Genomic DNA, 17,453 nt, shown 5'->3' on the forward strand with positions numbered 1-17,453 from the left:
TGATTCTGTAATAATGAGAATAGTAACAAAACAGTCTTTAAAAGTATATTTTCAACTCCATAAATTTTCATGTTAGATGTTTTATTTGATTTCTGTTATTTGGAGCCAGGCCTTGGAAGACACTTCTTCTGCCTCTTCTCTCTCAATCTGGAAAGTGTGGCAAAGCAGCTCTGCTCAGCTTCAGAGCAGTGAACGTAATTGGAGCCCTAGTTCGCAAGCATGAAAGGAGGTACTGTGCCTTTGATTAGAACTACCCTTTCTCTCTGGTGTGCATCTGAAGTGTTATTTTTATCTTCAGCATCCACAATGCCAAATTAACATTTTACTATGCTTTCCAAATGAGCACCCAGCTCTTGGCTACTGCTTCGCTCTCCCTGACGTGTAGCCTGATGTCGAGCGCTGCCCTTATCTTTAAATGTGACCAGTGACATTTCAAAGTCATATGATGGTGAAATTTTCCTTTCATAAAACATTAAATCCCACACACCTCACTGAAATAGCAGCTGAGCTGTATTTCTACAGCAGCTAGACAAGAAGCCAGGCTAAAACATTAAGCAGATTCACTACACAGGAATAATATGCTTTAATAATATATGGCTAGGGAAACGACACATAGGAGTTCATTATCACCCCAATGCACACATGTAACTCCCATTTAGGATAATCTGTAATTTGCATACATACACACCTGGGGCAAACAGAGCCCATACCAATTTCCATGAATAAAGGATTTTTTTTTTCCTGGGGAGATTTACGCACCAGGAACATGTTTACAGATTTTTATGTCTTCAAAACATGTGCAGGGACGATACTACAATATATGGCAACTAGTCCTTTGCATCTGGGTGCATTTCACACATCAGTGCCCAACATTGTTATTTTCACTTCTTTTTTTAATGGAATCAAGTGCCCTGTCTACTAAATAAGGGTTTTCTAATTTTATGTTATTTATTGCTTCAGAGGTGGAGGGGAAAGATTTTCATAGCTGAGTAAAAATAAACTGGACACTGTCAGAAAAAATACCAGCATTAACTGATGGAAAGTATTTCATTTAATATCAAATGTAAAATGTTTGATAGTATTGTAAGAAGTTATTGAAAAATTAATAACGGTTCACAACATAATACTATTAATTTTAAAAAATAAACTAAACATATAAAGCAAATAAATACTACACACAGCATAAAATAACAAACTACCCATTTTGATATGAAACATTTCTTCAAAACAAAATAAAATACATTTGGCAATGCTATCAGTTCAGCAAAAATTGAATGTTACAAAGTTTTAATGCACATTTATATATGTATAAAAACCCTTCATTTTAAAAATCAATGTACCAAAAATATGAATTTTCCAGTCCCTACTCATTTTGGTGAGATTTACTCGTGAGTAGTTCCATTGAAGTCAATTCTCTTGCATTGGTAGGTGTTCACCAATATGAACAAGGGTTGCAAAATCTAGTCCAAAATGAAAACTCAACAAGACATAAAAAGTGTGTGTTTTCATAAAGACCTGTGTAATGTCAAGATTCTTTCAGAGTGGTCACATGCTACATACAGAATACTGTCAGTCTTTTTATTTGCAAGAAAACAAAAACTGCTAACACAAAACCTTCTGTCCTGGTCAAGCTTGTTTCATTTTAGGTCACAGAGTACTAACAATTTTGGACTTCACTCTACCACTTTTGCTCATGATGATTTCAGTGGGACTATTCAAATGTGGTCCGGATACAAACAAAGCCCATTGAAGTCAATAGGAATCTTTCCAACAAGTAAAATTTTATTCAGCATGAGAAAGACTGCAGAATCAGAGTCTAGATTATTTTAAAATGCATCTGTACATGCTGCTCTTGAGAAATATGAAAGTCAAACTTCAGGCTTTAACTGTCTAGAAGCCCAATCCTGTAAAGTGCTGGATACTCATGTTTCATTAACCTCGGTAAGAGCTGGAGGTGTCTGGTTCCTTGCAGAATTAAGTTCTACACTACATGGCATGTCTTGATTGGCCATGCGGGAATTTTGTGGGTTTGTCTATGTTTAATGTTTTGGTTTTCAAGTGTTTTTTTTTAATCCTGAAAGTGAGATCATCATTTCAGCACAAATCCCATTCAAATCCAGTTTTTGCATATAATATTCTGAATGTGATGCCAATATCTGGAGTTAAATGATGACTATACTTCATAACAGTCAGGCTCAAAGGCAACATTTGTCTTTCCACCTGCATGTGAGTTTTTCACTGCTCTTTTCTTCTTCTTCAGTTCCACACCATGGGTTCTAGGTTCCTCTTCAACACTGTTAGTGGTAATTGATAATGCAGGGATGTCAAGAGCCATTACATTTGGCTGATTTTCTGTTGTATCATTCTTCACTATCCTTTTCTTCTTCTTTGTACCTCTATTGGGGGATGGGGAGAGAAAGAGGATAAGAAACCTATAGAATTAATTAAACTTCCGAGCATTTTCCACCCACAGCTGACATGATAAAACAATTGTCTGCCTTTCCCCCTTGAATATAGTGATGAAACAGCTGTAAGTTCTACTGTGCTACTACAGAAACAAAACAGACAAAAGCACTACAACCAAGTATGGCAGTCTCTATTCCAAATCCATTGGTTTGCTTTGCAACGTATGTTCTAACAGTCCTGTTTGATGACAGCTGCCCGTGGTTTTTAAAACCAACTAGAGCCTTGAGTAATCAATAAATTTAATTATTTTAAAAGTGTAAAATTATCAACCCTCCTCTGTGCCCCCCGAAATGCCATTACAAAATATTTTTCATCCTCCAACTTCAATTTCCACAATATTCCAGTCAAAGAGATTCTTAGTTTATTTATTAATTCATCCACTCTAGGAAAATCATGCAAAGTGGAATAACTCAATTGATCATTTAAAGTATCTGAACTGGGATGTATTCATAGAAATGTAAGCTGCTTTCATTTTAACTAATGTATTGGGCACTTCATATAAGCACCAAACACCATGCTTCAAGCCAGTTTCCTTATGTACCCTCCCCAACTGCTGCCACCCGATAATGGGATTGTGCTGGCCCTCTACAGACCTCCAACGGGAGCCGGCATTTGAGTGCATTATGGTGTTGCAACCCTCATCAAGGCAAAGTCAGGGCCCTCTGTTCTGGGCAGAAATTGATGTAATCTTACTTAAATAATTACATAGCTCACAGGTGCTGACTTTTGTTTTTGCCGGTGGGTGCTCCTCTCTGCCCCCATTGCCCGAGGAGCTCACCTGCCCATTGCTTGCTCCTTTCTGGCCCCTTTTGCCTTAAGGGCGAGCGACTGGGGGGAGGGAGGGAGAAGGGACAGAGAAAAGCAAGTGGCAGGTGGTGGGGGGGGGGGGTTGCAGGGAAAGGGGCAAAGCGAGGGTGGGGCCTTGGGGAGAAGAGGCAGGAGTGAGACCTCGGCATGGAAGGTGGGTGGGGCCACGGTCCACATGTTGGTGGCCCACCCACTTCTCAGGAACTTCTAGCGGCGGTGCTCCAAAGGTGGCAGGAGGGCACGCCTCCAAAGGGAGGTGCACCGCATCTGGCACTTCTTGCCTCATGTGGGGAGACTTAGCCTCCCCAAGCCTCATACACCTGCTGCCCATGCTGTGGCTCAGATGCTGAGCACCCTCTATTTTTTCTCGGTGGGGGTGGTCAGCAATTCTGGAACACGCACGGAGTTGGCGCCTATGACATATCTTAGATTGTAAGCTCTTTGGTCAGGGGCCATCTTTTTTATCTGTGTTTGCACAGTGTTTAGCACTAGGAGGTCTGGGTCCATGACTGGGACTCCAAAGTGCTACCACAATAAACATGAATAAATAATAAGCTCGGATGACTGAAATCCAAAGCTTGTAATGAGCTTCATGGAGTTGCAAGGCAGAACAATAGTTGATGTTGGTGATACTGCTCTAGTGCAATAAGCATTCATATGCAAGACCTTCAAATGGCAGTCTTGCTAAAGAAATGAAGGTCATTCACCTGTAGATGGAGTCCTTTTGAGATGGACTATGCACATTCACACCCCTGGGATGTGGCGGCAGTACAGCTCCGAGCACAGCATGTTTGACAGCAGCGCCTGTTGGAGCTCCCTCATGCCCCCTCCTTCCCTGATCCTCAACATTCTGAGAGGGAGACTATAAAAGGGGCATGGCACTCTGGCCACCATAGCTCTTTCCACCACTTCTTCGTCAGTTCCAAGATTACATTAGGAGCTTGGGAAAAACAGGAAGGTGGGCAGGGAGTGTGAATGTGCAGAGTCCATCTTTAAGAATTCCAGTTTCAGGTGAGTGACCTTCATTTTTTCTCTTCAAGTGGCCTGTGTACATTCCCACTCATGGAATAATTTGATAAGCAGTTCTGACATGTGAGGAAGATAGGACAGGGAGTCCTAATTAAATAATGACTGAAATTTACCAAAGTGAGCATCTGAATGGGAGGCTAGGTCTACTGCATAATGTTTTGTAAATATGTGTATCGAGATCCATGTAGCATATCTTCATGTTCCTACAATTGAGAGCTGAAGTTGAAGCCATTCTGACCACTAGTTCATGAAAATGAATGGCTTCTTCTCATGGGAAAGATGTTAAAGCAACTTCTACTTTATCCTCAGGAGAGGTTTCATCGTCAGGAATTCCATGGGTCCCACTGATTCTTCCTTCCTCTGAAAGTATTTCTGGGACTACTGACAAGAAATGGTCTCTATAGCCCAGTGATTGAGACTGATCTGGGAGCAGCAGATCCAATGAATGAAGCTTCCCCTCACCTCTAGGAGAGGATTGATCCCTGTAAGGACGAGTTGTGTTCAACATCACCATAACACCTAGGTGAGGACCAGTAAGGTTATCTGGCACAAGGAGGGAATTGCCAATCCTGTCAATATGTTGTATCAGGTTCTCTATCATAATACCTACTGGGGTAAGGGCATGCATGGTCTGTGTCTATGTGAACTGTGTAGAGCAGTTAAGCAGCATTTGCCCTGATATGCTTTCTTGAGAACAGAAATGGTAAATTAACCTGTCTGTAACAATCTAATTCAATGTTAAATTAAGGATCTGATCTCTGATATTAGGCAGTAAGTAAAGGGGAAACTAGAGGCCTTAGAATATTGAAAAGAGAGGAAAAACCTCCCAGGTGATCCCATAGGTGTTCTAATGGGAGGGAATGAAAGGTCTGGGGGAATCTGAATCTGCCCTGTGATCTTTTGCATTTTCTTCTCTTCCCCCATTACCCTACCGAGGGGATATAGGGATCTGTGCAACCTTAGGATCAGATTGTAATTGTGGATCTGGGTGACGTGTTTGGGCAACTACCATTATAGTAAATGTTGATGGTACTAAGGAGCCAGAACTGATATGGTTCTTGCATTAGGTGCATGACAGTTCTTTAGGCATTTGCACTGTGCCATGGCCTTACCCTTTGCCCCAGGGTGTTTTCATAACTGACCTGAGAGATCCAAGAGGGATCTGGAACAGTGCTTTACCTGCTAACAGGAGTCATATCTCACACGATGATCTTATCTGGAGTAGAGGTGCTGGATGCGAAGGGGTGCTCCCACTAGGACTGGCTCTGCTAACAGAGGTTGACACATATGGTGTTCCATTAAGTCTCAAACTGGGATCTGATGATTTATGATCTTTTGGTACCAAAGGTTTTGCTTTCACTCCAGGAGCAGAGGACAGCACCTTCAGCAGGATCTTGAGTTTTTTATTCCCTGTGGGGCTAAGGGCTGACATGGACCTCTCAATACTCACAGAGGTGGGTAGGGTGTGACTGCTAGCACCTCCTGAAGTACCAAGACTTGGTGCTGGTTCTGACACTCCTTGTGAGCTTTTGGGATGAAGATGCTGCAGACTGAGCAACATGCAGGAGAGCATTCCTTTCCCCAAGCACCAGACACCTGGTATGGGTATCCAAAGTGGGAATACCACAACTCTTAAATCCTGGTCTCTTCCTCTGCTGTAGAAGCCCGAACCGAGCTGTGGGAACTAATTAAAACTAATAAAATAAATATTTTTAAGAAAGAAAACCAATAAAATTTCTAATATTAATCCTAACTAAGAAATCTAACTAATGTACCCAGTCTTCAAAGAGGATGGATCAATCTGGAGAAGTTCCTGGTCTTCCTGCTGCTGTGTTTGGAAGGAACTGAGGTGGCTGGAGTGTCCTGCCCCCTTTTTAAAGCCTCCTTCTCAGAACAGTCAGGAACAGTGAGGTTAGTGGCAGGAGTGGGCATGAGAGCGCTCTGGCAGACACTGCTATGTAACGTTCCACTATCAGGAGCTGCACCACCAGCGCATCCCACGAGTGGGAATGTGTAGAGGCTACTTGAAGAACAATTAGAAATGCATGAAGGATGTTATCGCCTCATACTTTCTCCATAAGGCACGGCACTTCCTGTCTTCAGAGATCATGAATCTTAACATCCAGTCCAGATAATGTATTTTCAAGAACTCTGACACACAGATCGATCTCCTGAATCCTGCTTAAAACTCTTCCTATGTTTTTATCTCTCATGACTGAACCCTTATCTACATGGATTTTTTGCGTGGATTAACTTCACAATCTCTTTCTCTGCTGCTTCGTTTGCACAGATAACTGGCTCCTTTCTTTCAAGATTTCTTTCTTTCAACATTTCTTTCAAGGTTGCAGAGGAATTTGAGAAGAATATTGTTTTAGGCTCAAAAGCAGGTCTCCCCATGATGTCAGACAAGGCAAAACAGCAGGAAGAAAACGAAAGGTTTGAAAAACCTAAAATGTCCCTGAGAAAGGAGCCCAGTAAAAAACTTCCCTGTCTATCTTTCAATTTAATCCCCTTTCCTTCTAAATTAGCTCCTTCCTGACAGGGCAGAGCAGCAGACTTTGAGCAGGAGTGTCTCTCCCGCTCCTATTGTCAAGTTCAAACTACCTCAGCATACTCAAAGACTGAGAACTAAACCTCTCTGTAGCACTGCTGCCTGCCCAAACAGGGCAGTGATGACATGAGGCACACCCTTCAGTCCCTCTCATGTTTAGAGTGGCATCTCTGTGTCACTCCTACTCCCCGCTGCGTAAGAAGAGAGACTGTTAGAATTTAAATTCCATTGACTCACTCAGGCATCCAGCATCTTTCTGAACGGCAGCTGAAAGGGTTCTTAGGCTCTTCATTTCCTTGATACAATCCAGCATTTGAACCAGAATGCCAGTGTGACCTACTCTCATGACACACTTACTTCTCATTTCAATGAAGACCATTATATACCTAGTAATACCCCCCAAATCCTGAATCTGATCGTATCTTTGTAAATTCCATATTTTATAAATCCATGGTCCTACACTCTTCAGAAGACACTTAAAAAAACAAACAAACCAACCCACCTTTGCTGAAGTTTAAACAATGCAATCCTATCACACTGTAGCCCGAGTCTTATCTTTAAAGGACTGTACCAAGTCTCTGTGTACTTCTTCTAACCATGCATTTTTTTCTTGAAGAAAATCCTATTAATACAGTTATGCTCAAAAGTCAACCTCACATTGTGTCATGGTGCAGTTTTACAGCCCCTTTCTCATGGCACATGAGTGTTAAGCAAACTTTCTCTTCACCATTTATTTCTGAATCTACACACAGAGATGGAACAATGAGGATTTCAAGACGTGGTTAAAATTAGAGATATAAAACCATCTCTAATATTCAAGCATAGATTATTATATGATCAGCTCTCCATTTCAGTGGGGGGTTTGCTTTTATGTATCAGCTAACACAGTTAATGACAAGCAATGGAAGTATTTTCTAGGCATTTTTCAAAAATAAATGAATGCAAATAATTCAAATAAGGGTTAGGATAGCTGAAGATGACATGGAAAAGCAAGAATGTAAGCATCCCCATAAAATGTTTTGTCAAAATATTTAGATCTTATTTATTTCAAAGTTTCACACATTATATAGATACATATATGTGCACGCGCGCGCACACATGCTTAAAATACAAATGCAATAATGAGGGATGCTGGCTTGTTTGTCTTCTTTACATGTGACAAACTCATTCAATTTACATTAATTAATTCTTAGAAGGTGCAAAAAGCAGTTGGCAGCTCATAACAATATGGGTTAATCAAAAGAGCTGAGGGATGTGGCATGGCAATCCTGCACCTCTGGATTACAGCTCAATTCTCTTACATTATACTCCTTACAGTATCTCTGTAACACACCTATGCAAAAAAGTACAACAAACCATTATTTCCTTTTCACTTTATTTTTCTTAAACACTTCTCTAGACCAATTATACTAAATTTAACTTCTTGTTTTGCTGTCTCGTTTAAAAGAACAAAACCACCCCTCCACCGACAATATCTCAGTTTCCTAAGAGCAGTTGTAGAAGTAACACTGCCAATCGCTTACTGTGTCGCAGGTGAGTCTATATCTGTGTCACGCTCTGAGATAAATTTCAGGTTCCCTGACTTGGTGATGACTGCTGACATCTGCAAAAGAAAACAAGCAGGAAGGTAGAAAGAAGAAAGACAATGGGGCTAACACATGTACATTGAAAACCCACCAGCTTCCTGAATAAGGAGAGAATATACCCAGTCTGAAAAAAGAATGTCTATCAGCCATGAAGTCTTCACTCCTATGTGGTTAAAAACAAGGAAACAGTTCCCTGCTTTAACAACTCTTTGCAAACAAAGACAGTTTTCAGGTGTGTGGCAAAAACAACGGGTTATGAATCTTTGCTTGAATGAATCTTAAAACACACACAGACTGTAAGGGATTAGGTTTATTTTAGCTATTGAATTAGTAACTAAAGAATGCTGAGGAGTCACCCCATCACAGCCTTAACTAATGCACAAAGCTGCCTGCTTCACTTCATTGGGGTTTCGTTAACCTAGACTTGAGGATTTTGTTCAAAGTGGTTCAAATCTCTTCAGATTCGTTTGGAGTTTAGGGTTCATACAGACTCAAAACCCAAAGTGAATTCATGCACAATTTTCTAGTGTCCTATGAAACCAGTGAGGATCAGCCCAGTTTGCACTCCATGTCCATAAAGCCTCTCTAATCCTAATAGGATTGGGACACGCCTTTACCACAAAAATTCCTTTCAGGAGTGGGAAGGAATGGCTCAATGGGCTGCAACTTCCTCTGCCCAAGGTCTGATGTCTTCCAGGACAGAAGGCTCTACTGCCTGCTCTTCCTCCTGGAGTCTTCAGGGGCATCAGGTGGCCATTCTTGACTGTTGAATTTTCAAGGAACAAAGGGCACAACTGGAAAGCCTACTGCCTCACTCGCTCTCCCCAGATCTTACTCAGAAAAGCTGTCCTGGAATGCAACACGTACCTCTCATCATGCAGCACTTACTCCTACAACTTAAGTACTAAGCCTTAGGATATGCATACACCACAGCTGGGAGGTGTTAGTCCCAGCTCTGGCAGATGTACACACGCTAGTTCTGATCAAATTCGTACACACGCTAGTTCTGATCAAGTTCGTGTGCAACAAATAGCAGCATGGCCATGGCAGCATGGGCAGCAGCTCAGGCTAGCCACGTGAGTATGTACCCAGGATTTCAGATGGTACTTGAGCAGCTAGCTCAAACCACCACAGCCATACTGTTATTTTTAGCTAGCACATGTATGTATACCTGAGCTGGGAATTACCACTTCTAGCTGCAGTATGATGTATACTTGGGGTAAATCCACATGGCAATCAGAGGTGTGATTGCAGCTTGGGTAGGCATACCCTCCCTAGCTTGAATCTAGCTAGCACAGTTAAACATAGCAATGAAGATGCAATGGCATGGAGCCTAGCACAGGTTAGCAACCCAGGGTTCCAGGTGGGGTTGTACACATTAAAGCTAGCGTGGTATGTCTACTTCAGCTGCAATAATGATTGCAGTGCAGACATATTTAGGTCTAAGGAGCTCCACAGTACCTTACACACTTGGCTACAAAAACCACACAAAGAAGTTTGGGGCATCTCTTGTTCCATGCATAACACCACAATGCTACAAGAGGAAGCGTTCTTGTCTCTCTGCAGCAGATTGAAAGGGCTCTGCACCCTAGACAAATCTTTCTGATTCTGAAGTGGATGGGCAGAAAGATAACAGGCCTAACAGGTGATTTTCTGAAAATTGGGTAGTGCTCCCCATGGAGATTTTCAGACACTGGAGCCTGAAGGAAGGCAAGGGATTGAGTTGAAAACCTGGTATTTTCTAAAGCTAGTAAATTTTTCCAGGTAGCTGATAAGAAGTATGAACTTAAAGTGAATGCAACCCACAAAACTTGGACCAAGTTTATGAACTTTTAACAAAACTAAGTTAAGTTTTGGGTTCAAATCGAAACTAAGCAAAACCCTATGGGTTTTGTTTTGGACATTTCAAACAGCTCTATTTCTTAAATTCACCCTACTGATTTACACTAGAGATGGACCCAGCTACGCCAACTATAGAGGTACTCTTATCTGCTCATAAATCACACATTTATTTCAGTACTCTCATACTCAACCCTCACTACTCCAACAAATAGCCAGGTACCATATCCTCTGCCATTATTCTCTTTGAAATCCTCTCTCAAGAACCACTAATAGTATTGGGAATAAAAAGTCCCTTCAGATCCTCCTGAGTAGCTGATGTAACTACTGGAAATAGCACTCTCAAAAGGCAGCAAGCACCTTCTGGGAGAGATGTCAAGAAAAAAATGACCATTTTTGATAGTCTGCCAATTGGTGACTAAAGTTTGTATGGCCTAATGGGTGAGGTATATCATGGGCATGCCTTCTCTAATCTAAACAAATAAGAGAAAACAAATATTGCCTTCAAGGTAATATGATCTTATTATAAAGTTAGGTTAGCTTCCCTATTATAAAATGAAATAATAATAAGGCTTTGCTCTTCGATAATTTCATAGCATTTAAGGCAAGAAGAGAACTTTGTATCATACAGTCTGACCTATCGAATATCACAGGCCTTTAAATGTCACTCTGTAGTGAGCCCAATAACTTGTGTTTGGCTAAAGCATGTCTTCTAGAAAGACATCAAGTCTTGATTTGAAGACATTAAGAAATGGAGAATCCACCCCTTCCCTTGGTAATTTGTTTCAACACTCAGACCTAAAAATCGGTGCTTTACTTCTAATTTGAATTTGTCTGGCTTCAGCTTGCCATTGGCTCTTGTTATGCCTTTTTCCACCTGACTGAAGAGCCCTTTGGTAGCCAACATTTTCTCCCCCTGTAGGTACTTATGGTACTTATACAATGTAATCAAGTCACTTCTCAGTCTTCTTTCTGATAAAATAAACAGATTGAGCTCCTTAGTCTCTCACTGAGAGGCATTTTCTCCAGCCCTTGAATCATATGCGTGTCTTTTTGCACCACTGCCAATTTTTTAACATCTTCTGAAATGTGGGATACCAGAACTGGACACGGTAGTCTAGTATCAGTCTCGCTAGTGCCATATACAGAGGTAAAGTCATCTCCCTACTCCTACTCCCCTGCTTATATATTGGCCTATATATTAGCTCTTTTTGCCATGGCATCACACTGGAAGATCATGTTGAGTTGCTTGTCCTCTATGACTCTTAGATCTTTTCAGAGTCACTGCTTTCTAACGTACATTTCCCCATTCTATAGCTCTGGCCTGCATTCCTTGTGTTTAGATGTATAACTGAATCTGACTGTATTAAAACACATTTTGTTTGAATGGGACCAGTTACCAAATGATCTAAATAACTCTTTATGACTGTACTGTCCTCACCACTGTTTATCACTTGCCAATCTTTGAGTCATTCACACATTTTATCAACAGGGATAATAAAACTTTCCATCAACAGTTTCAAACTCCATCACAAACGTTAATGAATTAAGCCTCACAATTCTACAGTCAAGCATCATCATCCATATTTTGAAGCTGGGCAAACTGAGGCACGGATGTTAAATGACTTGCCTCACAGTAAGTCTGTGGCAGAGCTAGAAATACAACCCAGATCTGGATCCCAGTACTGGATGTTAATCAAATCACTAGATCATGCTTCCAATAACATTAATTAAAGCAAAGTAAACAAATCCAGTCTGCATTAGCTGTCGCGTAAGCTCCTGCTCCTATGGTTGATTCTGCTCCGTCAAAGTCAAAGAGAGTTTTATTACTGACTTAAATGGCAACAGGATCAAGCCCCTAATGGCCAGGGAATTCATGTATGCACATTACTAACAAGAGCCATGTTCAAACATGAGCCATCATGACACATGACTTCTGAAGAGGTTCCAACATAGTTTCTTTGGCTGGTGCAGACAGGATCACAGTGTTAGAAAATACCATATCCAGTCAGTGAGTGTATTAATGTGTAAGAGTATTGGTTATGACAGAAAAAACCTTGGTTAAATTCACACACAAATCTACATTAACATAATATAAAATTTGAGACTGTACACAAAAGAAGGAAACACACTGTCACTCTCTGATAACGATATACAATGGAGTGCGTTAAAGGGAGTGTAACTATGAGTGATTACCACATTTTTCAGTGTTCACACCCTCCCGATGTTTATTTTTTCTTTTTTACACTCCTTTTCTTGCAGTCAGAGCTAGGCCAGGTCATTCTCTCGGAGTTTCCCACATGAAAGAAATTAAGGCTTTTCATCTTCTCTATTTTCAAAAAAAGGATAATACAGACAACAATCGTTAAGAATGGAATCTCTCTCCTAACTCTGTTAATACTGCAATCAAACATCTGGCTTTACTAGACAGGGGAACCTCATTAAACTGCACTGCAGCAAAATGCAAACCTAGCCCAAAAATGGATTGTTGAGTTTTTCAGAATGAAGCATAGCCAAATGAGATTCTCCCAGAGTCACGACTAATGAGGGTAATAGCTAGTTCTCCATAAGAAATGTGGCAACACCCCCATCACCTCCTGGTCAGTCGCTTCCTGAAATATATTATATATGTATATATATATGTATATATATATAGTTTAATTTTAATTAGCCCACAATGCTGATGTCTTTTCTCCAAACTCAGCACTCATTAGTATAAAACTTCACCAATCCACAGTGGGTCTTTCCAGTTGATCAGTGATGTTCTATCATACCTCTGTCTGATACAGTATTCTTCATATTATTAAAATCACGTTTTTGTTAAACTTAAAAGCTGAGTAATCTGCAAGCAGTCTCCCTGTCATTCATGGGGAATTAAAAGGGTTCTGTGCTGGTGATACAAAGAAAATAAATCTAGTGATAGTTAAGATTATAATTATGGGCTATGCAAATGCACTCAAATACTCCCACTTGTCAGTGAAGAGATCCTGGATTTGTTGAGTGTTTACAGAATCACAGAAATTCTAAATGGAAAGTATCACTAAAGCAGTTTCTATTTTAGCAAGGAACTATTTTTTTTCAACAGGACCACTGCCTCAATCAGTGCACAAGATGGATGGTGCTCACTTAGGGGACATCCCTTAAGGGAAGATCTATGAATGGAGATTCTCTATAGCCTATTAAGGAGAAGAGAATTGAAGAGGATAAAATATGGGTAGGATCTGATGAGAAACAGTCAAGTGAAAAAGAGTCCCATTCAATTACATCACATAATGGCAGACAGCTAAAAGTGGCAGTTTTTAAAGTGCTTATATACAAATGCTAAAAGTCTAAATTCTAAGATGAGTGAACTTGAGTGCCTCGTATTAAATGAGGATATTGATAGAGTAGGCAACACAGAAACTTGGTGTAATGAGGATAATCAGTGGGGCACAGTAATAACAGGGTACAAAATATATTGGAAGGAAGACAGAATAGGTTATATTGGTGGGGGACTGGTGCTATATGTGAAAGAAAGCATAGAGTGAAATGAAATAAAAATCTTAAATGAACCAAACTGTGCCAAAGAATCTCTATGGATAGTAATTCCATGCTTGAATAACAAGACTATAGCAATAAAGATATACTACCAACTACCTGACCAGGATTGTGATAGTGACTGTGAAATGCTCTGGGACATTAGAGAGGCTACAAAAATAAAAAACTCAATAATAATGGGCAATTTTGAGTAATCTATCCCTTATTGTCTAGTCCCAATTTCTAGCAGTCAGAGGTTTACGAATACCCAGCGCGTGGGGTTGTGTTCCTGACCGTCTTGGTTAATAGCCATTGCTGGACCTACCCTCCATGAACTTATCTAACTCTTTTTTTGACCCAGTTATACTTTTGGCCTTCACAACAGCCTCTGGCAACGAATTCCACAGGTTGACTGTGCATTGTGTGATGAAGTACTTGCTTATGTTTGTTTTAAATCCGCTGCCTATTAAATTCACTGGGAAATGTTAGGCAACTTTAATAACAGGTGGTACTACCTGACCTGACTATGAGAAAGACTACCTTCATTCTTCATAGGCCATTAAAAGTATTTTTCCTTCATAACTTGAAGTCAATTGAGACTCAGTGAGTCCAGCATTCTAACATACTTAGTATTAGTGACCAAAGCAAACCAGATTCCAAGAATCAAATGGCTAATTTGCAATTGTTGGGGCTGGGATTTTCTTGATGTGAGATTGCTAACACAGGTATCTGAAGTTTTTCTATCCACAGAACAGATAGCATGTGATACAGACAGCAAGTTCCCTCATTCTGCCCCACCTCAACCTGCATGCCTATTTCATTCTTTGCCTTTTGACAGAGACTGCCAACAGGACCGTCAAAATTAGTGCCAACTGTAAAGGGATATTTGTTTTCCTTTTATTTACTTTTTAATTTAATGATATGGCCATTTGTTCCCTAGGAGGTACATGAAGATCACCCCTAGCCTAGTATGATGGAATAATTATAAAAAATAAATATTTTGCACTTCTATAACACCTTCCATTCAGGGATCTCAAATGCTTAACCATCTATTTAGCCTTATAACACCTCTGTGGAATGTATTATTGTCTCAATAATGCACATAGGAAATAGAAGTAAGTTACTTTCCTAAGGTCACACAGAAAGCCCGTAGCACAGACAATAATAGGACCTGGCTCACAAACATATACTCAATGGTAAGACCATCCCTTCCTGCCCTAAATTACAGTTTTAAATTTATGATTTGCAGATTGTGGCCTAGTTCATCTTCCAAAGATTTAAGTGTGTGTGGGGGGTGGGGTGGGGGGAGCGGTCCTCTGCATGCAGGTCCCTCCTGGCCTGCTTGGAAGGGGATGAAGTTTGTCTCTCCATGGCAACATAGTCATTCTGCCTAGAAGCATGTAGATGCCTCATGTAGAAAGTGCTCTCATGAGTTTTGGAGACAAGGTTGGGAGGAGGGCCATGCCACCACTTCTTGTTAATTCTGCGTTATTTCTCCCCATTCTAGGCCCCCTCCAAACACTTGCCCATTTAATGGATAATTGGCAGGGAACTCTGTAAGGTGAATCCTATAGAATTTTCTTGCCCCCTTTTTGGGACGTAATATGGCCCCAAATTACTTATATAGACAACGGATATTTTTAAATTAGACTCACCCTGGCATATATATTTCTGACACTATCAGCTCAGTTTTGAAGGGTTAGTAAAGCACAGGGCTCCAAACACAGTGGAGATGTGGAACTCAGTTTTTTTTGTTCCTTGTAAAAGATATTTTTCTGAAAAGCATTTGCATGAGGTTTTGTTTAGTGCCAACCCTAAGTTAGCACTTGTTAGATTCTCCAGCTATGAATGCGATAGCATTTATATTCAACAGGCAAGGAAGCAAGACACTCCTGACTGGAATGAAATGGGTTACATTAGCTTCTTTCAGCCTTGGGGTCACAGCTCCAAGTCATCTCTCATCTGCTTGTAGGTCTGCAGAAAAATCTCCACAAAATAGTTCAGCCCTGTTCAATAACAGGCTACAAAGACCCAAGATGCAAGCAAAGGGGAGGGAAGGAGAAGCCTGCCTGTTCCTGCCTGCTGTTGCTACTGCCATCCAAGTCCTGCAGTAGTTTTGTTTCTCTTTCATCTCTCCTCACAAGATGAGGGACTTAGAGATGATGAAGATCAGGCTGCATGGACTTCATGGTCTCAACCACTTAAGAGTGAGTGCTTATCAGCTTCACATGATCTTTAAGTGGCACCTTTTCACAGCACCCTTGCTATTCAAAACCAGATGCAGTTTCTTGCTGTGACTCAAATAGCATTGTAGAATGCAAGCAGAAAGAATTATGAGATGGAACACATTAAGGCCATGTCTACATGGAGGTACTCATGAGACTTAAGGCAAATCAACTAAGGGTGTGAAGTCAATGCACATAAAATCCCTATGTGGCTGCTCTAAGTTGGGAATGAAGTAGCCTTAGTTTGTTGTAACTCAGTTCTCAGATGCAGTTAGAAAACAGTTGAGAACCCCAGTGTAGAGAGAGAAAGGCACACCCCACTTAAGCTTAGCAAGTGAATAATCTAGCTAGAAAAGTGCAAATTAAAATGTTGGTAACAGTGGCTACTTTTGAATAGAGACATTTCAGAATGACAAAATAACTGAATATCTGCAGATAGCATCATAACAGATCAAAAACAAAAGATGGAATATGTTAGTGTCTGATCTCGTCCACCAGAGAAATACCGTTTACAGGTAACAAAATTGTCTGTTCTCTCTGGATGGGTTTTTAGTATCATTTCTTTCAGAAAAGACTATGATTATTTTTCCAAGAACAAGAAATGGAACTATTCTGTCAAGAACTGCATTTGCTGAGGTGTATGTATTCTATAATGTCTAGTGATAGTTTGTGTGCAAGACCACACAGCAGCTTTGCAGATTTATTCTAGGGAAGCACTGTCTCTGTCAGTTCAGGAGATGGCATTGCTTCTAGAAGAACAGAACTTTAAGCATAGTGGACAAAACTGGACCTTGCATTAAAGCATTATTGAAACACATTCTGATCTGATTAGATAACACCAATTAGTGGGGCTTCAGCCTCTTCTTTGGCTCTTCAAAATGCACGTACAACTTTCATCAACTTGCAAATCTTTTGTTCTGTTTAAAGATGAATGTTAGAAGGGCTATGAAGTGAAGTCATGGAGGTAGTTCCTTGTTTAGCTGAGAAAAGGCACAAGGGAGGGAAGATTATATTCTATTTTTGATGGACTCCAGTGCAAAACTCCAGACATAATATGTAGAAATACTCTTGAATAATGTTTCCAATCACTTTCAATCTGGAGTCCTGATACACTAAACCATACCCTGCAAATGGATCCAGGAAGATGGACCCCTACAACATGAAGAGCCCCAAGGATTCAGGGGTTAGTCCACATGGACTCAGTTGCAAGACGGAGGCCATAGAGAGTTGATGGCAATAGCCACTTCTGGTGGTGGGGAGGGGAAGAGTATTATTTATTTTTGTTTATTTAGATTTATAAACATAAAGAGTGCTTATCCTAGGCTCTGGTCAACCTCATATATAACTTTCAGAATAGCACTAAAATGAATTTAGAGAACGGTTAGTACCGCCTCTCCCCATGCCCAAGAACAGAGCAAGTTCACAAGTGCTTAT

At 40.5% G+C, this 17,453-nt stretch overlaps 1 protein-coding gene across 1 annotated transcript in view; it reads right to left on the minus strand.

Annotated features, from left to right (window-relative positions):
- Window positions 1–552: 552 nt before the first annotated feature.
- Window positions 553–17,453, minus strand: part of AHI1 (Abelson helper integration site 1) — a 163,959-nt gene continuing 147,058 nt past the window's right edge. The window contains 2 exon segments of the mRNA XM_067542267.1: window positions 553–2,396; window positions 8,377–8,456. Coding sequence (XP_067398368.1) covers window positions 2,174–2,396; window positions 8,377–8,456 — 303 coding nt within the window. The 3' untranslated portion in view covers window positions 553–2,173.

Source organism: Emydura macquarii, unplaced genomic scaffold, assembly GCF_026122565.2.
Source record: "Emydura macquarii macquarii isolate MOO-44397 ecotype Brisbane River unplaced genomic scaffold, CSIRO-AGI_Emac_v2 contig_705, whole genome shotgun sequence".
Classification (NCBI taxonomy): Eukaryota; Metazoa; Chordata; order Testudines; family Chelidae; genus Emydura; species Emydura macquarii.